Genomic DNA, 24254 nt, shown 5'->3' on the forward strand with positions numbered 1-24254 from the left:
TCCATTTCAGAAACAAGAGAATCCCCTCAAGAACAAATAGGCGAAGACAACGACCCTGAGCCCGTAGTTTTTCTGAGCTCCTAAATGGGAAGAGGCACCTGGCAAGACAAGCGAAGGCGACACAGCCAAGTTAGCGCTGAGCAGCAGGGTTAGGGTGCCAGGCGGGCACGAGCGCGCGGGTTCCTGCTCACCGCGAGCGCCTCCGGGGGTCCCGCCCCTCGGGGGCAGGGCCTATCGCTCCTTCCGGGTTTGGGAGCGGAAGTGGGCGAATTTGAATCTTGTGGGCCGTTGAGTCTGGCTGCTCGCGGTCGGCGTGCCGCGGCGCTGAGCGGGCAGGGAAAAGTGACACTGAGGCTCTGGAACTTCTGCCCAGCGCACCTTGGTGAGTAAATGGGGAACGGGAAAACGCCGAGTGTTCCAGGGACAGAAGCGGAACTGTGGGGTGGGACAGTGTGTCGGGAGGCCGGACAGCGCAACGGGGGGCCTCGCAGTGCTTTTGGGACTTCGGGTGCTGGGGCCAGGCCTGGAGACTGGGAATTCGGGGCACAGGGGGCGTCTGCCTGACCAGCGCTCTCGACCGTCGCTCACACCAGCCAGCCTTCAGTGTTGAGGATTCCGAGGCCCTGCCTGTCCCCCGCGAGTAAGCCTTGTTTATACGCGTTCTCCGTGGCTATTTTTTTGGTAACCCATAGTTTATTTACACCAATTCGGTCGAATGCTGAAGTTTCAACAGTAGTTAAGTCTTATTGTGAAAGAGTTGCCACGTATAAGCGAATCTCTTTTTATGAAAGATGGAAGGTTGGGGCAGATTTAGAATGAAAAGATGCTTTACTTGGCTCCAAGTTCCTCCTAAGAGAGATACCCAGGCAGTGTTGATTAACCCTGTATTACAGGGAAGTGACAGTCTTTGAAATGCCTGGTGGGGATTTAAACTGAAATCCGAGTATCCTTTGTATTTAAAACCCGAATATTTTTCTTTCACGGTTGACATTTTTCATGTACCGCAAAAATCCGAGACTCTTGTTTGTTTAAACCGGCTATAGTAACAGTGGTGGTGATTCACGAGGGTCTTAGTTTGCAAACAATAGGGTTAAGGTTTAGTTCCACCGCCCTGCCTTTTCACCTCCTTCATTCATTGGCCAACTGGGTTATTACGGAGTCTTTTTGCAAGTACTCCACTAATGCTTTGAGCATCTGTTTTCTTTGGATTTTGTTTTGGACTTCCTTTTTTTAAAATTTATTTTTTAATGATAAACTATCTGAAATATGAAAATTTGACCCAGTAGTAAAGTCATGCTTTCTGGAATAGTTTAAATGTGTTCCATAAATGTAAACTGTAAATGGGAACTTTAAATGTGTACGAGTTTTATATCTTGCTTTATTAAAAATAGTCAGTTTTGTGTAGCTTAACGAAAAGATATTTTAAGCTCCTCTTAATATTTCAACACCAGGGTATTGTACCATATAAATGTATAAATATCTTCTTAAAAGTGGGACTTCATAATATTCAAATAAAGACATTCCTTCATCCACTGCTGGCTATTCCAACACCCTCATTCTTCCTGCTGTTGAACTTTTGTTTTCAGTGTTAGCCAGGAAGTATAGATTTAAATACTTGGTGTTGAGGATAGTTGAAATATGAACATTTTTCATATATTGTCTTTGAAACAAAGACATTGGCTATCCTTCTCTAAGCTTTTCTGCCCATTTCATGTGTGTTATCAGCAAATGTTAATTTTTAAAAATTGATCTCTGTATCCTAATCTTTCTTTTTTTCTACCTGAATTATTTTGAGTTTTTGCTTTCTTAAATCAGTGAGTTTCAAAATTTAATGTGTATATATTACCTTGAAGGATTTGTTCAATGCTGATTCCTGCACTTCAAATCTCAGATTCTGAATCTGTAGGTCTGGAGGATGGCGTTTTGAAGAGTCTGCATATTTAACTGAAAGGTTAGAAAATTGTACTAGTTTTACAAGCACTGATTTGATCTTTCCTAGAGAGGCATTGTAATGTGTTGATTAAAGCCATGAAACTGGGGCCAGATTGCCTTGTTTTGAATCCCATCTTCACCGCTTGATATGATAGCTGGTGACCCTGGGCAAACTGTTTAACCTCTCTGTGCTTCATTTCCCTCTGCCATATAAAGGAGTTACCTACTCTGTAGGATTATTGTGAGGGTTAAATGAGTTAATATATACAAAAACCTTAGAATAGTGTGTGGCACAGAGCAAATGATACATAAGTCTCCAATTACGTAGAGTTACTAAACTGTAAAAATAACATCACATACATTCTCTCATTAATCTTTACAATATCGCTGAGGTAGTTATTATCTTCAAATAAAACAGGCTAAGAGGGGCTCAGTAATTTGTTCTCACGCAACTAACAAGTTGGAACTACAGTCGGAAATTAGATTTAACTCAAAAGTTTATGCTTTTTTAAAAAAGTAATGTTTTTTGCCTCTCTGCAGTCTCCCTCCAGATGTTGCTCCATAAAAATCTCTGATGGCTTCCCATTGTCTACCATATATAATCCAAATTTCTTAGCTTTCCTTTTTTCTTTTTACAGAGCCCGTCAGAGTTTGGTACCAACTTCTCTTTCCAAGGAACATCTTTGTAATATTCTGCCATTCTCTTCCAACCTGCTGATGTTCCATCAGTACTACTAGAATTCTCCAAATCGATTTCTTATCACATTTTATGCATGTTTAGCCATTGGCCTTTTTATTTCCACATAAGATTTTACCCAAATGGGTTTAAAGACTTCACCAGGTGGTGCTTCTTCCTCAGTGTAATTTGCTTATAAATATATAGCGCAAGACTGCCCTTGTCCTTTTAATTTTTGTGTCTGCAGTGCACAGTGCAGAATAGTGAGTGTCCTGATAATCTGAAACTGTGTATGTTCAGTGAGTACTTGTTATTTTAACAATTTAACACATTTTGTCTTGTGTTAATGACTCAGTTTTTTTTTTAAGGCTTGGCTTTTTTCTGAGATGATAGTATGTAATTGTAGTTTATTAGAGATTTTATTGATAGCATATGGTTTATAAACTTAATATGGAAAAATAAGTACTGAAATTATAGGCTCAGAAGACATTTCAAGTGGGAAAAAATTCCGGAGCAATATTTGTTAATATTCATGAATTTTAATGCTTTATAAATATTTTCTCACTTAATCTTCACAACCATTTTATTATCTCTAGATTAAGATGAAGAAACTGAAGCACCAAAAGATTTAGTAACTTTAAATGTATTTTTTAAATATTTAATTTCCTCTTGACACAGTTTTTTTTTTTTTTTAATTGTAAGATTGATATATGTTAGGTGTAGTAAAAAGTATCTTAATTCAAAATGTTAGGGAATTAAAAAAACAGAAAAGTTTTCCCTTTCGGTTTGAACAGTTAAGACAGTTACCTAATCTTCTTGCACACAGCTTTTCTTTTAAAAACCTGCCCAACAACATCATTCTGACGACCAGTGGGGTAGGGTTGGTCTAAGGAACATAGAGTTCTAAATATGATCCTATCCCATACCACTTCTTCAACAAAAGTGGTACAGTTATTTATATCAGAGCTGCATATCTGATACAGGCTAGACCATGTGATTTCTTGAATTTTGGGATTGGGATATCACAAGACTGTTGGAAGCCAAGCCAGAAAGGTCTTAAGTATTGCTATGGCAGTGGAATCATGAAGAAACATGAAAATGGATATATGGACCCATTGGGTGACGGAGTGGGGCGGGGAGAGGATGACACCTGTTTCCTGAGGACTAGTTATATATTTATAACTTACTGTAAACTTGTAACTTTGTTGCCTTTTATCTTAAATATATCTTTTTGTTTTAAATGAAATTGTTAATAAACATTGTATGCAATAAAAGTCACCCATTTTAGGGGTAGAGTTCAATGAGTTTTAGTAACTGTATTCTCTATGAATATACCACAGTTTATCCATTTTCGTTGTTATAGTTTTTAGTTATTACAAATAAACTTTCTATGAACCTTTGTGTACAATGGACATACGTCTTATTTCTCTTTGCTGCATCATACGATAGGTGTACATTTGGCCTTTTTTTGAGGTAAAATTCACGTTATAAAATTAGCCATTTTATTTTATAAAATTTATTTTTATTAATTTTATAAAATAATTAGAGTCTCACTCTGTCACCTAAGGCTGGAGCTGCAGTTGCACAATCATAGTTCACTGCAGCCTCCAACTCCTGGGCTTCAGCAGTCTTCCCACCTCAGCTTCCAGGGCAGCTAGGACTACAGGCATGTGCTACCGAGACTGGCTAATTAATTTTTTTTTTTTTTTTTTTTTGGAGAGAGAGGATATCACTGTGTTGCCCAGGCTGGTCTCAAAACTCCTGGCCTCAAGCAATCCTTCCACCTCAGCCCCCCAAAGTGCTGGAATTACAGGTGTGAGCCACCATGCCCGGTCAAAAATTAGCCATTTTAAAGTGGACATTTCAGTGACTTTTAGTACATTCCCAATGTTATGCAACCGTCACCTCTACCTATTTCCAAAATATATGTAACCTTTTATGTCTGACTTCTCACTTAATATTTTCTAGTTTTATCTATGTTATGGCATCTAACAGTACTTTATTCCTTTTTATAGCCACATAATCATTATATAGCTGTACCACATTTTTTGTATAGCCATTTATCAATGGTGTATAATTAGATTGTTTCTTTGTGAGGTAGTGACTATGTTACGGCATATATCAGTACTTTTTTTTTTATAGCCATGTAATCATTGTATAGCTATACCATTTTGTGTAGCCATTTACCAATGATGTATAATTAGATTCTTTGTGATGTAGTGATTTAGTGATATCTTTTCTAAATAGTGTGGCTGTGAACATATGTATACAAGTTTTTGTTTGAATTGAAATATTTCAATTCTTTTGGGTATATATCTAGGGGAATTACTGGGTGATATGGTAGTCTTGTTTAATATGTTGTGGAATTGTCAAACTTGTCCTGCTCTGCTGCATCATTTACTTTACCATTAGCAATATGTAAAGGTTCTGATTTCTCCATATCATCATTAACACTTATTCTTTACTTTTAACGCATAATTATTATAGCTACCCTAGTGGACATGAAGTGGAATCTCATTATGGCTTTAATTTACTTATACCTAATAGTAATGATGAGCATTTTTTCATGTGCTTGTTGACCATTTGAATATTTTCTTTGGAGAAATGTCTATTGAGACCTTTTGTCCATTTTTAAATTGGATTACTTGTCTTTTTATTGTTGCATTGCATTTCTGATGTATTCTAGATGCTAGACCCTTATCAGGTTATACGATTTCCAAGTATATTCTCGCATTCTGTGGATTGTCATTTGATGCACAAGTTTTAGATTTTGGTAAAGTTCAATTTATTGTTTTCTTGTTGCTTGTGCTTTTGGTGTCATATCTCAGAAACCATTGCCAAATACAAAGTTATGAAAAGATTCCTGCATTTTCACTGAGGAGATTTATAGTTCTCTTTTACATTTAGGTCTTTGATCCATCTCAAGTTGATTTTTTTTTTAATAGCATTTGAGGTAGGGGTTCAACTTCATTCCTTTTTACATGGCTATCCAGTTGTCCTAAGACCATTTGTTGAAGAGACTGTTTTCTTCCCATTTGATGGTCTTGGCACCCTTATTGAAAATCAGTATACTATAAAAAATGTGAGTTTACTTATTGACTCTTTCTTCATTCCCATGATGTATATGTCTGTCCTTGTGCCAGTACTACATTGTCTTGATTACTATGGATTTGTAGTAAGATTGAAATTGGAAAATTTGAATCTGCTAACTTTTTCTTTTGGGGGATCCTTTTGACTATTCAGGATTTCTTGCAACTTAGGCTCAGCTTTTTCAGTCCTGCAAAAAAGGTCATTGGGATTATGATAGGAATTGTATCAAATCTATAAATTACTTTGGGGAGTATAACCATCTTAATTATAAAGTCTTTCAACCCACGGATGCAAAGTGTCTTTCCATTTATTTAGGGTTTTTTAATTTCTTCCAGCACTGTTTTGTACTTTTCAGTGCACAATTCTTATACCGCCATGGTTACATTTATTACTAAGTGATTTTTATGCTATTGTAAATGGAATTATTTACTTAATTTTTTTTTGGGTTGTTCATTGTTGTATAGAAATACAACTGATATTTGTGTATTGACCTTACATCCTGTTACTTACCTGAATTCATTTAGTAGGTCTAACAGTTTTTTTGTGAATTCTTTAGAAAATTCTACATATAAGATTATGCCTTCTGTGAATAGAGTTACTTCTTACTTTTGATTTGGGTGCCTTTTATCCCTTTTCTTGCTTTATTGCTCTGAAAAGACCTTCTGGTTCAGTGTTGAGTAGAAGTAGTGCAAGTATGTATCTTTGTTTTGTTCCAGATCTTAGGTAGAAATTGTGCAGTCTTTCACCAATCCCTATGTTAATTAAAGTTTTTTCCGTAGATGCTGAGGAAGTTCCCGTATATTCCTAAATGTTTGAGTGTTTTCATCATCAACGAATTTTGTCAAATGCTTTTCTGCATCTATTGAGATGAGCATGTGTCCTTTTTCATTTTTCTCTACTAATATGGTATATTACGTTAATTGATTTCCATATGTTGAAACAACTTTGCATTCCTGGGATAAATCCCTCTTGGTCATGGTACAAAATTTTCTTAATCAGAATTCAGTTTCCTGGTAGTTTGTTAAGGATATATGCATCTATTTTTATAAGAGAGATTGGCTTGTAATTTTATTTTCTGTTATGTGTTTATCTGGCTTTGGTATCAGGGTATTGCTGACTTCATAAAATGAGTTAGGAAGTGTCCCCTTGTATCTTTTGGAGGGGTTTGAGAAAGATCGGTGCCAATTTTTCTTTAAATATTTAGTAGGATTCACCAGTGAAGCCATCTATGCTAGGACTTTTATTTGTTGGGAGGTTCTTCATTAGTGATTCAATCTCTTGTCTGTAGATTTGTTGAAATTTTCTATTTCTTCTTGAGTCACTTGTTATTTATTTAACTTATTGTTTAATTTATTAACTATTTAACTTCTTACCATACAACTGTTCATGATAGTTCCATTTACTTCTCTTTATTTCTATTAGGTTTGTAGCAGTGTCTCACTTTCCTTTCTTCTGAGTTAGTAATTTGAGTCCTCTCTTTTTCTCTGGGTCATCTAACTTAACGTTTTCAATTTTGTTGATCTTCTCAAAGAAGCAATTTTTATTTCATTGATTCTCAATTTTAAAAAGTTTTTTTGTTACATTATCTGCACTCTAAATTATTTCCTTCCTTCTGCTAGGTTGGGTTTGGTTTGCTCTTTTTCTGGTTTCTTTGGGCATAAAATTGGGTTACTGTTTTGGGGGCTTAATTTTATTTGTCTCTAAGTATTTTCTAATTTCCCTTGTGATTTCTTTTTTGACCTTCTGTCTATTTAAAGTTGTGTTATTTAATTTCTGCATGTATTTTAATTTTCCAGTTTTCCTTTTGTTATTGATTTCTAGTTTCATTCCATAGTCGTTGGAGAAGATATTTTGTGTGATTTCAGTCTTTTAAAGTTTATTGTTTTGTGGTCTAAAATGTGGTCTATCCATAGATATTGTTTTACGTGCATTTGAGAAGAATGTTTCATTCTGTTGTTGTAGGGTGGAGTGTTCAGTATATGTCTGTTAAGTCTAAAGTATTTCTCCTTTCATTTCTGTCAAATTTTGCCTTATATATTTTGGGGCTCTTATTAGGTGGGTTTGTGTCTGTAATTGTCTTGTCTTCTTGATGGATTGAGCTTTTTAGTCTTTAATGTGCTTCTTTGAGTCCTATAGCAACCTTCAACTTAAAGCCTACTTTGTCTGATACTAGCATAAATACCCAAGCTTACTTTTGATTACTGTTTGTATGAAGTATCTTATTCTGTCCTTTTACTTTCCATCTATTTGTGTTTTGAGATCTATAGCTTGACTCTAGTAGGTAGTATATGTATGGATTTTTTAAAAATCCATTCTGCCAACCTTCGCCTTTTAATTGGAGAGTAATTCATTTATATTTCATTACTGTTAAGAAAGGATTTCTGCCATTTTAGTATTTGTTTGCTGTATGTCATATCTTTTCTGTTCCTCATTTCCTTCATTACTCCCTTTTGTTTAATTGATTTATATAGTGTACCATTTTGATTTGTACCATTTGTATAGTGTACCATTTAATTGATTTGTATAGTGTAACATTTGATTCCCTTCTCATTACCTTTTCTGTACATATTTGTTAGTAATATTCTTAGTGGCTATCTTGGGGATTACAATTAATATCTTGTAACAACCTAGTTTGAATTAATACCCATTCAGCTTTCATAGTTTACAAAAATTACACTTCCATATATCTCATCCTTCTTCTAAATGTTATTGTATCAGATTACATATTTATATTTTGTGCTAATTTTACATTTATGCATAATGTGCCCAATAACTTCGCTTTATAATTATCTTATGAGTTTTTCTTTTAAATCATATAGGAAAAAGGGAATTACCAAAAGTGCAATAACACTACTACTGGCTTTTATATTTAATTCTGGAGTTACCATTGCTGATGTTTTTCTTTCCGTATATGGCTTTGAGTCACTGCCTGGTGTCCCATTAGCATCTCTAGTAGGACAGATCTTCTAAAAGTCTTCCTTTCAGTCTAGACTTCAGGTCTCCCAGTACTTCTGAGAAACAACCATTCTTATCTGTCTTCTGGATGATTTTCCAAAGAATATGAGTTTTTAAGAAACTTTTTATTGGGGTATAATATATATACCAAATATATTTTAGGTAGAAAATCATGTTCATTGTAAAAAAAAAAAAAAAAAAAAAAATTCAAACAATGCCAACATTTATCAGAAATTAAAAGAAAAAGCCCCTACCTACCCCATTCTCTCTCTCCAGGGATAACCAGTTAACAGTTAGGGACCTGGAAACTTTATGGTCTTTTTTGATCTCAGAAACCTCTGATCTTTCTGAATTATTTTTACCCTTCCTTCTCTCCCTCGAATTACTTCTTCTGTTTTGCATATAAGAGCCCTAATAGGTAAATATTAAAATCTCCATTGGACACAGAGTCAGGAGTTCAAACACAGAAATGTATGATTCAAGTGTAATGTTCTTTCTGCCGTGTTCCTCTGCCTGGGTCCTGTCTAGAATCTTAGAGTTTAATTGCTGTGTCACATAAGGTAGCAGATAAATTGTCCTATTGAAATATTATTAAGGCCTTCTTTTTTAGACAGGAGAAGACCTGGTCCTGTGGGAGCTGTGACAGAACAGCCTTTATTGCCTGAACTGTGGTAAAAAGATGCCATTTGCTTTAAGAAGGGTAGTTTGGATTGGGCTAGTTATTTAGAGCCTGACTTGGTCAGTGGAAGGGGCTAGGACTGGAATAAGACCTGCCCACTGAGACAGGGTTAGGACCAGCTGATGAATGGGGGGGATTATATTATTATCTGATTATCCAATTCAAGGAGATTTATATAATCTAACCAAAAAGCAGAATCAACAAGAGCAATTTCCAGAATAAATTCCTGACATATCCCCAAACATACCATGCTTTCACATACTGCTGTGCCTTTGCACACACTGTACTTTGAATACTTTTTCTGCTATGTATCCTTCACAATTACATTATAATGTCACCACCCCTATGAGGCTACACTGCGTGTGTGTGAGATATTTGTTTACTTGTCTGCCTCCCATGTATGTGTACTGATCTTCACTTTTGAAACACAGTTTTCTGCATATAGGATTCTTTGCTGACAGGTTTGGGTTTTTTTGGTCTTTCAGCACTTTAAATATATCATCTTACTGCCTTCTGGCACTCTATGGTTTCTAATGAGGAATTGGCTCTTAATCTTATTGGGGATCTCTTGTATGTGTTAGTCACTTCTCTCTTACTGCTTTCAAGATTCTCTCTTTGCTTTTGTTGGTTTGACTATACTGTGTCTCAGTGTGGATCTCCTAGCATTTTCCTGATTAAAGACCTTGAGCTTCTTAAAATGTATAGATATCAGTCTTACATGAAATTTGAGAAGTTTTTAGCCATTACTTTTTTAAACATTCTTTCTGTTCCACTTTCTCCTGTCTGTATTTCCCATAAAGCATACATTGTTATGCTTGATAGTGTCTCATAGTCTCTTGGGCTCTGTTTCTTTTTCATTTTTTTCCTTTCTACTCATCAGACTGGATAATTTCAACTAACCTGTCTTCAAGTTTGACTAACCTGTCTTCAAGTTCGATCCTTTCTTCTGCCAGCTCAAACGTCCTGTTAAACCTCTGTAATGAATTTATTATTTCAGTTGTACTTTTCAGCTGCAGAATTTGTTTCCTTTCTATAATTTCTATTTCTTTATTGACATTCTCTGTTGAGACATTGTTGATTGTGAGTTTTTTGCCAGGTTTTTTTGTGTTTCTGGGGAGGTACACAGAGCTCCTTGTGCCACCATTTTTACTGATGTGTTCTGTATTATTGGGGATTTTTTTGTTGTTGTTGTTGTTTTTGATACAGAGTCTCACTGTGTCGCCAGGCGACAAGCTGGAGTGCAGTGGCGCCATCTCGGCTCACTGCAACCTCTGCCTCCCGGGTTCAAGCGATTCTCCTGCCTCAGCCTCCTGAGTAGCTGGGACTACAGGCACGCATCACCACACCCAGCTAATTTTTGTATTTTTTTAGTAGAGATGGGGTTTCACCATGTTGGCCAGGATGGTCTCGATCTCTTGACCTCATGATCCGCCCGCCTCAGCCTCCCAAAGTGCTGAGATGAGCCACCACGCCCAGCCTGTATTGAGTTTTAAGAGGTTTTTTTTTTATTATTGAGTTTTAAGAGATTTTCAGAAAATAAATTATAGATCTAAGTCCCGTATCAGGTTATGATTTGCAGATGCTTTATCGGTTTGAAGCTTGTTTCCTTAACAGTTACTTTTGAAGAGCAGAAGAAGGCTGGGCGCCATGGCTCATGCCTGTAATCCCAGCACTTTGGGAGGCCAAGGCGGGTGGATTACCTGAGGTCAGGAGTTTGAGACCAGTCTGGCCAACATCATGAAACCCTGTGTCTACTAAAAAATACAAAAATCAGCCAGGCGTGGTGGCGTGCACCTGTAATTCTAGCTAGTCAGGAGGGACCTAGAAACTTCATGGTCTTTCTTGATCTCAGAAACCTCTGATCTTTCTGAATTCTTTTTACCTTTCCTCTCGCTCTCGAATTACTACTTCTGCTTTGCATATAAGAACCCTAATAGGTAAGTATTACCTCCATTGGACACAAGGCAGAGTCAGGAGTTCAAACACAGAAATGTATGATTCAAGTATAATGGTCTTTCTGCCATTACACTTGAATTGCTTGAAGACAGGAGAATTGCTTAAACCCAGTAGGCACAGGTTGCAGTGAGCCAAGATCATGCTACTGCACTCCAGCCTGGATGACAGAGCAAGGCTCAGTCTCAAAAAAAAAAATAAATAAATAAATAAATAAATAAGAGCAGGAGTTACTAACTTTAAGTGCAGTTTATCATTTTTTTGTCTTGTGCTTTTGGTAGTGTGTCTAAGAAATCTTAATGTAACATAAGGTCACAGAAATTTTCTCCTATGTGTTTTTTCTAGAAATTTTGTAGCTTTACATTTTGTATTTAGAGCTGTAATTCAGTTCAAGTTCCTTTTTTTGAGACTTAAGTATTCTTGTGGGTGTTGTAGTGTTTTTTTTTTTTTTTTCATTTTTTTTTTTTTTTTTCCAATTTTAATTTGCATTTTCTTTATGATGAATGGTGTTCATATTTTCTTTTGTTTGCTGTCTATGTTGTATCTTTTTAAGTGTCTGGTCAAATCTCTTGTCCATTTTGTTCATTTTACTGTGATGTCTTTTATTTGAGTTGTAAGCATTCTTTATACATTATGGATATAAATCCTTTGTCAGGTATATGTTTTGCCAGTGTTTATTCCCAATCTGTATTTTGCCTTTTTCTTTTCTTAACAATGTCTTTTGATTAGAAAGGTCTTAATTTTGATGTTTAGTTCATCAGAGTTTTTTATAATTCAGTGTCCTATCTAAGAAATCTTTGCCAATCCCAAGATCATGAAGATTATTTCCTATGTTTTCTTCTAGAAGGTTTTTTTTTTCCTGTGACCAATTTTGAATTAAGTTTTATATATGAGGTCAACGTTCTTCCCCCCACTTTCCACCCAACACATTCAATTATTTCAGTACTGTTTATTGAATAGACTACCATTTGAATACAGTGAATTACGTGATACACCTTTGTTGAAAAGCAGTTGTCTGGGTCTGTTTCTGGCCTTTCCATTATGTTCTAGTGAGCTATGTGTCTGTCTTTATTCTTATATCTATCTTGATTGATATAGCTCTAAAAGAAGTCATGAAATCTCATAGTTGACTTTTCTTTTTAAAAATGTCTTTTGCTATTACAGGGCCTTTGCATTTTTATATATGTTTTAGAATCAGCCTGCAAATTTCTTAAAAAACAACAACAACAACAACAGGATTTTGGTTGGGATTGTGTTAAGTTGACATCTTAACAATAGTAAGTCCGTGAGTATTGTCTATCTCTTCATTTATTTCGATCTTTCATTTCTCTCAGCAATGTTTTATAGCTTTTCAAAGTATAGCCTTTTTGTATATCTTTCACTAAGTTCTTACGTATTGTGAATAGAATTGTTCTCTAATTTTCTGAATAATTCTTGCTGTTATACAGACAGCTTTTGTATATTTGCCTTGTTTCATTAGAACTTGCTAAAGTCACTTATTTTTATAAATGTTTTGGTGGGATTTTTAATATAGCTGACCATATGTGGAAACAGTTTTACTTCATCCTTCACAATTTTGTCTTCTTTTCCCTTCGAGTAGGCTGAATTAGAAATTGAATCAGAAATTAAGAGGAGTGTTTGTAGATTCCCTTTGGTAGGTTGAAAAAATTTATTCTACCCACAGTTTGCTTTACTGTTTTGTTATGATTGGATATTGACATTTGTATCTGTTGAGATTGCCTTGCAGTACAATGTTGAAATTAAGTTGAAATTAATGCACATTTGTAGATGCTCTTTATTACATTGAGAAAATTCCCATTTGTTTCTGGTTTTAGTTTTGTCACGATTGGCTGTCAAATTTTGTCAAATGCTCTTTCTACATCTGTTGAGATGGTCACACATTTTTTCCCCTTTATTTTATTAACATGGTATATTACTTTAATTAATTTTCAGTTGATATCCAATCTTACATTCTTGAAATAAACTCAGTTAAGATACATTATCCTTTTTATTTTAGTTTAGTTTTTTTAATTAAATGAAAACTACCAATGATGCCTAAATATGCCAGGTACTTTTGTGGTGTTTATGTGTTGTTTATAATTCTTACAATAACTTGTAATTAGCTATTCTAGTTTGAGGATGATAAAATTGAGGTTGAGGTCTCAGGAAAAAACATACAGAACATGCAGGAAAGTGTAAACTTTATATCTTCAATACCCCTATTACTCTTTCTACTATGCCACACTACTTTTTGTAATAATTTAAAGAGTATTGAAGCTCATACTGATGTTTCATTTATTTATTTATTTTTTTGATGGGGCGTCTCACTGTGTTGCTCAAGATGTACTTAGATTTCTGGGCTCAAGCAAGGCTCCTGCCTCAGCCTGTCAAGTAACTGGGACTACAGGTGCACAGCACTGTGTACATTTTTGAGATATGTATATTACTTCCTAGAATGTAAATAATTGATTCATGAAAAAAAAATTCTGATAGCTTTTAACCTCTACCATTGAACATCTTCTCATTTTATCTTTGCTGTTGCTGTGAACCAAAGTAACTAGCAAATCTTTAAGAGTATTTCTTTTTATCTCCAAATTTGTAGGAGCACATAAAGTGTAATAACTAGTCTGAGGTAGCATGGGTGTATTAGTCACCGTTCTCCAGAGAAACAGAACCAGTAGGATATACGTGTGTGTGTGTGTGTGTGTGTGTGTGTGTGTGTGTGTAGAGAGAGAAAGAGAGTGGAGGATTGATTAATTTATTATAAGGTATTGACTCACATGATTATGTAGTGTGAACAGTCCCATTATCTGTCTGCAAACTGGAGACCCAGGAAAGCCCAGCAGTGTAGTTTGAATGCCTGAGAGCCAAAGAGCTGATGGTGTAGAATCCAGTCCTGATTTGAAGGCCTGAGAACCAGGAACACCAAGGGCAGAAGATTGATGTCCTACCTCAAGCAGTCAGAGAGCAAGTTTAACCTTTTCCTACCTTCAGTTTTATTCAGGCCCTCAGTGGACTAGATAATATCCACCCACACCGGGGATGGCCATCTGCTTTACTCAGTTCACCAGTTCAAATGCTGATCTTTTCCAGAAACAGTCCACAGGCACACCCAGACATAAGTTTAACCAGTTATCTGGGCATCCTGTGTCCTGGTAAAGGTAGTATATAAAATTAACCATCATACTTAGTCTTGATCTTGAATTTTGGGGGAATGTTTTATATTAGTTTTAATTCAATTGTTTTTAAACCTTTTTAAATTTTGAAATAATTCCAAAGTTACAGGAAAGTTGCAAGAAAAGTACAAGGAACTACATATGCCCTTACCTAAATTAACCACTTTTTAGTATTTGCCACATTCACGTTATCATTCTGTGGTATTGTACATTTGCATGTAATTTCCCTTTTCTGAACCGTTGGAGAGTAGGTTGCATATACCTGGTTCCCCTACCCCTTAATACTTCAGTATTTCCTAAGAACAATGATAGTCTATTAAATAATCTAAGCGTACATAGCAAATTCAGGAAACTTAGCACAAACATAGTGCTTTCAGTTATATATTGTTTCTGTCAATTGCCTCAATGATGTTCTTTGGAGCAGTTTTATTCTCCAGTGCAGGATACAGTCCAGGATCCTTCATGCATTTTTAGTAAATAAAATATAGTTCATCTTTTATTTTAAATATTTTTTAACTTTTTTTTTAGGTTTGGGGGTACGTGTGAAGGTTTGTTACATAGGTAAACATGTGTCACAGGAGTTTGTTGTATGTACTATTTCATCACCCAGGTATTAAGCTCAGTAGCCAATGGTTATCTTTTCTGCTCCTCTCCTTCCCCCCACCCTCCCCTGTCGAGTAAACCCCAGTGTCTGTTGTTTCCTCCTTGTGTTCATCAGTTCTTATCGTTTAGCTCTCACTTCTGAGTGAGAACATGCGGTATGTGGTTTTCTGTTCCTGCGTTAGTTTGCTAAGGATAATAGCCTCCACCTCCATCCATGTTCCTGCGAAAGACATGATCTTATTCTTTTTTATGGCTGCACAGTATTTTGTGGTGTGTATGTACCACATTTTCTTTATCCAGCCTGTCATTGATGGGCATTTTGGCTGATTCCATGTCTTTGCTATTGTGAATGGTGCTGCAGTGACCATACATGTGCATGTGTCTTTACGGTAGAATGATTTAGAGTCCTCTGGCTATATACCCAGTAACAGGATTGCTGGGTAAAATGGTTTTTACTGCTTTCCACAATGGTTGAACTAATTTACACTCTCACCAACAGTGTATGTTTCCTTTTTTCCACAATCTTACTTGCACCTGTTATTTTTTTTTAACTTTGTGATAATAGGCATTCTGACTGGTGTGAGATGGTATCTCATTGTGGTTTTGATTTGCATTTCTCTAATGTTTAGTGACGTTGAGCTTTTTTTCATATGCTTGTTGGCCACTTTATATCTTATTGAGAAGTGTCTGTTTATGCCCTTTGGCCACTTTTTAATGGGGTTATTTTTCTCTTGTACATTAAAGTTCATTATAAATGCTTTTGATAAAATTCAACACCCCGTCATGTTATTCTTAACAAACTAGGTATTGAAGGAACAAACCTCAAAATAATAAGAGCCATATGTGTCAAACCAATAGCCAGCATTATACTGAATGGGTAAAAGCTAGAAGCATTCCTCTTGAAAATCAACACAAGACAAGGATACCTCTGTCACCACTTCTATTCAACATAGTATTGGAAGGCCTAGCCAGAGCACTCAGGCAAAAGAAAGAAATAAAGGGCATCCAAATAGGAAGAGAGAAAGTCAAACTATCTCTTTGCAGATGACATGATTCTATATCTAGTAAACCCCTTAGTCTTGGTTCAAAAGCTTTTCCTGCTGATAAACAACTTCATCAAAGTTGCAGGATGCAAAATCAGCGTCGAAAAATCACTAGCATTCCTATACACCCAAAACAGCCAAACTGAAAGCCAAATCAGAAAGGCAGTCCCATTCACAATGGCCACTAAAAGAATAAAATACCTAGGAATACAGCTAACCAGGGAGGTGAAAGATTTCTACAATGAGAATTAAAAAGCACTGCTCAAAGAAATCAGAGAAAACAAACAAATGGAAAAACATCCCATGCTCATGGATAGGAAGAATCAATATCAAAATGGCTATACTGCCCAAAACAATTTACAGATTCACTGCTATTCCTATCAAACTACCAGCAACATTCTTCACAAAACTAGAAAAAGCTATTTTAAAATTCATATGGAACCAAAAAAGAGCCCAAATAGCCAAGGCAATCCTAAGCAAAAAGAACAAAGCTGGAGGCATCACATTACCTGTCTTCAAACTATACTACAAGGCTACAGTAACCAAAACAGCATGGTACTGGTACAAAAACAGGCACAGAGACCAGCAGAACAGAATAGAGAACCCAGAAATGAGGCCACACATCTGCGACTTTCTGACCTTCGACAAAGCTAACAAAAAAGCAATAGGGAAAAACTCCCTATTTATTAAATGATGCTGGGATAACTGGCTAGCCCATATGCAGAAAATTGAAGCTGGATCCCTTCCTTAACACCATACACAAAAACCAACTCAAGATGGATGTAAAGACTTAAATGTAAAACCCAAAACTATAAAAACCCTGGAAGACTACCTAGGCAATATCATCCTGGACATAGGCATGAGCAAAGATTTCATGACAAAGACTCCAAAACCAATCACAACAAAAGCAAAAATTGACAAGTGGGATCTAGTTAAACTTAAGAGCTTCTGCACAGCAAAAGAAACTACCAACAGAGTAAACAGACAACCTGCAGAATGGGAGAAAATATTTTTGCAAACTATGCATCTGACAAACATCATGTTTTATTATGCAGTGCTGAATCAGATAAATTAATTCTTTACTATATATAGGGTATCCAAAGATAACATTTCTGAATTGTAAAGAGAAAGAATTTAGAGTACATCGAATAATGCATAGACTAAGTTGAACCTATCTGATTAGTGATTTAAATCAAGTCATTTCTATAGCAAGAATATTCATTTTTTTAAAATGCTAGATTAAAAAAATCTATTTCTCTTTCAAGTGTCTGATTCCAGCATGTTTTCTCTGTATTCAGTGTCACCTTTTATTTCAGTAAGATTAGGCATTTTAGAAAATGTTGGGTGGTTAGGACCCATTTATTTATTCAAATGTTAGCCACCAGCTGGATTGAGAAGGAATTTGACTTACTTTCTTGTATTAGTTTTCTGATGCTGTGTAGCAAATAACTCTAGAACTTGCTGGTTTTAAACAATAAACATCTAATTACTGATAGTTTCTGTTGGTCAGGGATTTGGGAGCAGCTTAGCTGTGTGGTTCTGGCTTAGGGTCTCCTATAAAATTGCTGTCAGGCTGTTAGCCAAGTTGCAGTTATATGAAGACTTGGTTGGGGCTGGAGGATTCACTTCTAACATGGCTTATTCACATGACAGAGGGTAGAATACCTCCATTCCTTACCAACTGGGTGTCTCCATGGTATATATTGAAAATTTTTATGGCATGGCAACTGACTTCCTCCATAGCATGTGATCCATGATAAGTGAGGAGGAAGTCACAATGCCTTTTATGACATTGTCATTTCTGCCACAGTCTTTTTGGTTGAAGCAAGTTAGCAAGCACTGAGCACGTCTACAATAAAGGAGAGGGGGAGGCTCTACCTTCTGTCTACCTTCTGAAGAGAGAAGTATCAAACTGTGAGTATTACTGACTGATCAAGTAGAAGTAAGCCTTGGAGGATGCTCAGAATACCTTTTGACAGGTATCCATATCCATTCACTTATACATTAAATTTTTTATGTTTACTCTAAGTGAAGTACTATTATGTATTTATGGAATTTTCTGCAATAAATTCATGTGTATGGATGGATTTATGATACGTTGAATTCATCGCCACAGGTTGAATTGTAGAGAAGTCCTTTAAGAAGAGGCATTTTATCTTCTATTATATTTTATCAATTTCAAGATGGACTCACCCCTTCTACATACACACTTCTTTCCATATGGATATCCAGTTTTTCTAGTACCATTTGTTTAAAATATTTTCTTTTCCCTTGTTGAATTGCTTTGTTGTCTTTGTTGAAAATGACTGGAAAAATATGAATCTGTTTCTGAGTTTTATTGAGAACTAGTGATCTCAGATCTATCAGTATGTTTAAAACTATGTTCTGTATGTTGTGATCCTCAATCAATTTGTTCACTTAAGGCAGTTCTGTAGTTACTGTTTGAGCATGTATAAATATCAAAAGTGCCGTCATATACCTGTAGAGTAATACCAGTGCCTCCAAAAGAAAGAAAAGTAAAAAAAAAANAAAAAAAAAAAAAAAAAAAAAAAAAAAAAAAAAAAAAAAAAAAAAAAAAAAAAAAAAAAAAAAAAATCCAAGAGACAATAAAGGAATGCTCCTTTAACCCTACATAGATGGTTGTGAAGAGGAGCTAGGAAAAATAGTAGTCTAGAACTACTTAATTACAAAGCCCCCTGAAAACTAGGCTCTTAGTTGTTTTATATATATTTTTTAAGAATACCAATCTTGATGGCATACAATATGATTTTGTACGGAATAAACAAAATGTTGAAAGCTTAAAGTCAGAACCATTGAAGAGATTTGGACTATAACTTTTTAGGAAAGCACGGAAATGTGTATGAGCAAATCTATTTTAAATCCAAAACATGTTTTATAGTCAGTATGAAAGATAAATTCTAATTGTAAGGAAGCATTGTATAAGTTTAATTTGGTTAATCAATCTTCATGAAATAATCTATGTCCTACATTTTTGTGGTGTCTTAGGTTTGACGAAATCTGATAGCAATCTTTATTTGTAGTTTTTGTTCTTTGATATACAATATTCTGTATTTTTTTGTGTGCTCTTTCATTATTTTTATGTGAAGTGCCTGTGGTATAACCTGTAATCACTCAGTTATGGGTTAGCCTATTCCTACTAACTCTGTGACCTTGGACAGGTATTTAACCTTTCTGAAAAGTAGTTTTTGCAACTAATAATGAGATTGTATTTACCTAGATGGCATTATTATGTTTATTCTTTTCTGCTTAAATCCCAAGAGACGGCATGTACATTTTACTTATATCTCATTCACATTTCTAGTAGGCTGTTCATACACCCTTGGTGAAGTGAAACCTTGATGTTATTAAGATGTTGGTCTTCCTTTATCTGATCTTTTGGAAAAAAGTAATGATTGGAAGTAGTTTTATTTGTTTAACTAGTGGGGAGGGAGGAGATAAGGACCAGTGTCTTTCAGCATGTAAGTGGTTGAGCACTACTGTACTAGAAAAGGCAATGAGACAGTCAAGTGCTTGCACACCTGTATAGAACCTCGGTAAACGCAACAGCCACAAACATGGTGTAGACTAATAAAGGATTGTTTTATAGACTACACAAATGCAAATGGCATTGCTATTGATGATGTTTTTGTTTTCCCCCCCAAATGATGAACAATTCTGGGTGAAGCTTTGAATAAAAATTAAATAGAAATTCCTTGATTAAAATAGGAGTTGTAGTTCTGGAAATACAATTTGTTTAATGTATAAAATGGGCTTAAGTTCTAGGTTAAGATAATTACAAGTAGATTTTTTTTAACCTACTTGACTGTCCAGATGGAAATTTGAAAGTCTAGACTATGTTTGTCGTGTAGGACTGTTTGGTGCATTGCAAGATGGCCTGTAATCCTGGTCTCTTTCCACTAAATACCGGTCGTCATCTTAATTGTTTTGACAACTAAAAACCATTCCCTTCAATTTAAAAAATGTTCCCAGACTCCAACACCCCCATTGAGAACTACTGGTCTTAGATGTATTAAAGCTAAGAAAATTTAAGCACTAGAGTATTATATGACTTATTTGTCATTATGCATTGAATGCATTTAATAAAAGGTGTTAATTTGAGACTTCTACAATTAAGATGACTGTATTATGTCATTTTTTTTCTAGTAAAATGAATGAAAATAAACCTGGTGACTCACAGAACCTTGGTAAGTAACTGTATTTAAAATAATTTTATTACAATAAGTCTACCTCCAGGCTTCTATCAGTTATGCTAGTAGTTCTGAAACTTCTAGTACTTCATGGACTATCTCTATGCATTTGCTGAATGCCAATACTCACCTACTATTGATACTTTTTCCTAAGATTGGCTGTTTCTTTGCTTACATTAGTGTATTTAAGGTGGAAACTTTTACTTCATTATAGAAACCAGTATCGTTTACTACACTAGATGGCAATCTTAAATATAATGAAATGAGAACAATTCTAAATTTTAAACATTACAACTTAAAAGCAGCAAGGTGCAAATGAATATAAAAATAATCTACTTATAAAAATACATGCTTGAAACCTACTCAGTTCTGCATTCAGGGCCCTCCATAGTGGATAGAGGGAGACAGGGGAAGAGAGCAACAAATGGAAAACGACAGGTCCACAGCATACAGCAGGTGCACCTCTATCCAGGGTTCATGGCAAGAATTTCCCCTCTTGTATAGTTTCAGCCAGTTCACAAAGACCTCCTCTTTTGTAGAATCAGCTAATTCTACATAATCCTGTTTCTCTTGAGCTTTATGCATACTAATAGGTAAAAGTGTAGGTATTGTGGATGGAGTAAAGGTGGAACTGCTGGAGTAGGATGTCCAGAACAAATGGCAATTTACTGGAGTTAATGTGAACAGCTCCCTTGTATGGAAGGGAAGGAAGAGGAGCTGAAATCTTTTAAAGGGTTAGGAGAGAGACTTTGAGTTATGACTTATCCCTTTAAACTGGAGTGAAGGAGGGCAGAATAGTTAGGATATTTCACTCTATTAAATACGAGCTTATGCTATTTCTTTTCAGTTCTAGAATCTATTTGGTGAGCAGCCTATTAACAAATATAGTACCTTTTAACATGTAACATCCATTCTTGATTACATGAATTATTTAAGATAAATAATACTAGTTTCCATAACTGGTGAATGCTGAAGTCTTAATGATTTAAAACAATAAAAGTTTATTACTTGTTCAGGTTACAGTACAGTGTGCATAGCTTAAGGAAGATGGGGCGGTTAGGGAGTTTCTGCTGCATGTAATCACGTAGAGATGCAGGCACCCTTCATCTTGTAGGGATCTGCTGCTTAGGAATCCTGTCTTTTCTCTTCAGCTAGTGATTTTCTACTTGTTTCATTAGCATCTTAATAAACTTTTCTGTACAAATAAACATATAACAGAAAAGATTAGTTATTATTATACTAACAGTTCTATCTGTATGTCATATCCTGTTAATTATTTTAATATACACTGTCTTATTTAGTCCTCACTAAGGCATAGTTTCAGGTAGGTACTATTATCCTCATTTTTATGATGAGGAAATTGAATCATAAAGCACTAGCGAAATAAGCTAGTCCCAGAAAGACAATACTGCATAATCTCAGTTATGTGTGGAATATAAAAAAGTCAAACTCATAGAACAGAGTATAATGATGCTTACCAATGGCTGGGAAGATTGGGAGATGTTGGTCAGGGAATACAAAATTTTATAATAGACTGGCAGAATAAGTTCAAGAGATCTATTATGCAACATGGTGACGATGGTTAATAACAATGTATTGTATACTTGAAAATTAGTAAGAGTAGTTTTTAAGTATTCTCACCACAAGTAAATGATAAATATTGAAGTAATGCATATGATAATTAGTTCTATTTAGCTGTCCACAATGTGTACATATTTTAGAACATCATGTTATACATTTTAAGTATATACAGTTTCCTAAAAAAGCATTAGTTGAGTCTTAACTCAGATCTCTCTGACTCTACAAGTTGTATTTGTGTGTATTGGGAGGGTTGGATAAAATAGATATAAAATTCACACTTTAACTATTTTGAGATGTACAATTTGATGGCATTTAGTACATGTACAGTGTTGTAAAACCATCGCCACCATCTAGTTCTAAAACATTTTAATCACCCACAAAGGAAATCCTGTACCTCTTAGGTAGTCACTCCTCACTTTCCCTGTCCTCAGCCCCTGGTAACCACTAGTCTGTTTTTTGTGTGTCCCTGTGGATTTACTTATTTTAGATACTGTAATCCATAAGTAATTACCACTCAATAAGTAAATTGAGTAATATTGTGACTCTTTGTGCTTGACTTCTTTCACTTAGCATACTGTTTCTAGGTTTATCCATCCTGTAGCATGTATTACTACTTTCATCCTTTTTATTGCTCAGTAATATTTCATCACCTGAGCATATCATACTTTGTTTATCCATTTGTCCATCCTTTGATGGACATTTGGTTTGTTTCTACTTGACTGTTGTGAACAGTGCTGCTGTGAACATTAGTTTATAGGTATTTGTGTGAACATCTATTTTCAGTTCTTTGGTATGTATATCCAGGAATAGAATTGCTGTGTTATATGGTAACTGTTTAAAATTTGAGGACCTGCTGGACTATTTGCCAAAGCACTTCACTATTTTATATTTCCACCAGCAGTGTGTGATGTTTTTTTATTTTCAGATCTTTGTCAGCACTTGTTATTGTCAGACATTTTGATTATAGCTATCCTCGTGAGTGTGATGTGGTATCTCATCGTGGTTTTTATTTACATTTCTCTGTTGACTGATAACCAGTGATATCAAGCATCTTTTAATGTGCTTAATCGCTTTGTATCCTCTTTAGAGAAATGTCTATTCAAATCCTTTGCCTATTTTTAAATTGGATCATTGGTGATTTTGTTGTTCAGTAGTTTAATGTATTCTGGTTACTAGACCCTTGGGACATACATAGTTTTCAAATATTTTCTGCATGCTGTAGAGTGTCCTTTTTCGTTTCTCTCTCTCTCTCTCTCTCTCTCTCTCTCTCTCTCTCTCTCTCCCTCTCTCCCTCCCCCCTCTTCTTTCTTTCTTTCTTTCTTTCTTTCTTGTTGTTGTTGTTGAGATGGAGTCTTTCTTGCTCTGTTGCCCAGGCTGGAGTGCAGTGGCATGATCTCAGCTCACTGCAACCTCCGCCTCCCAAGTTCAAGCAATTCTCCTGCCTCTGCCTCCTGAGTAGCTGTGGATTACAGGCACGTGCCACCATGCCCAGCTAATTTTTGTATGTATATATTTTTTATTAGAGACAGGGTTTCACCATGTGGGCCATGCTGGTTTCAAACTTGTGACCCGTGATCCGCCCACCTCAGCCTCCCAAAGTGCTGGGATTGCAGGTGTGAGCCACCACGACGGTCAGTAGTGTCCTTTAAGTCACAAAAGTTTTAAATTTTAATGAAGTCCAATTATCATTTTTTTTCTTTTGTTACCTTTGCTTTTAGTGTCATGTGAACTCTGAGAAACCATTGCCAAATCCAAAGTCACAAAGATTTACCATTATTCTTTCTTCTAAGAATTTTATTGTTTGGCTTTTATGTTTAGGTCCTTGACTGGTTTTGAATTAATTTGTATATATGGCGTGAGGTAAGGGTTCATCTATGTTCTTTTGCATGTAACTAGCTAGTTGTCCCAGCACTATTTATTGAAGTGACTATTCTTTCCCCATCGAATGGTCTTGGCACTCTTGTTGAAAATCATTTGATCATAGGTGTATAAATTTGTTTCTGGACTCTTCTTTTTCATTGATCTATATATTTATCCTTATGTCAGTACCACACTATTTTGCTTACTGTAGTTTTGTTGTAAGTTTTTAATCTCCCCCCCCTTTTTTTGGTCAGTCTAGTTAAAGATTTGTCAATTTTGTTGATCTTTAAAAAGAACCAACTTTTTTTTTACTCCCTCTATTGTTTTTTCATTCTCTGTTTTGATTATATCTAATCTTTATTTATTGTTTTGTTTCTTCTGCTAGCTTTGGGGTTTTTTGGGTTTTTTTTTCTTTTTTCTAGTTCTTTAAAGTGTAAAATTAGGTTATTGATTTGAGATTTTTTTTCTTTTTAAATACAGGTGTTTACATCTATAAAT

General features: G+C 35.4%; 1 protein-coding gene across 2 annotated transcripts in view; it reads left to right on the plus strand.

Moving 5' to 3' along the window:
- Positions 1–235: 235 nt before the first annotated feature.
- G2E3 (G2/M-phase specific E3 ubiquitin protein ligase) overlaps positions 236–24254 on the plus strand; it is a 57730-nt gene continuing 33711 nt past the window's right edge. For both annotated transcript variants that reach the window (XM_017537573.2, XM_017537574.2), the window contains exons 1-2: positions 236–382; positions 20272–20312. In XM_017537573.2, coding sequence (XP_017393062.1) covers positions 20280–20312 — 33 coding nt within the window. In that variant the 5' untranslated portion in view covers positions 236–382; positions 20272–20279. The remainder of the gene's footprint in view (positions 383–20271; positions 20313–24254) is intronic.

The sequence above is a fragment of the Cebus imitator genome, unplaced genomic scaffold (genome assembly GCF_001604975.1).
Source record: "Cebus imitator isolate Cc_AM_T3 unplaced genomic scaffold, Cebus_imitator-1.0 Scaffold104, whole genome shotgun sequence".
NCBI lineage: Eukaryota > Metazoa > Chordata > Mammalia > Primates > Cebidae > Cebus > Cebus imitator.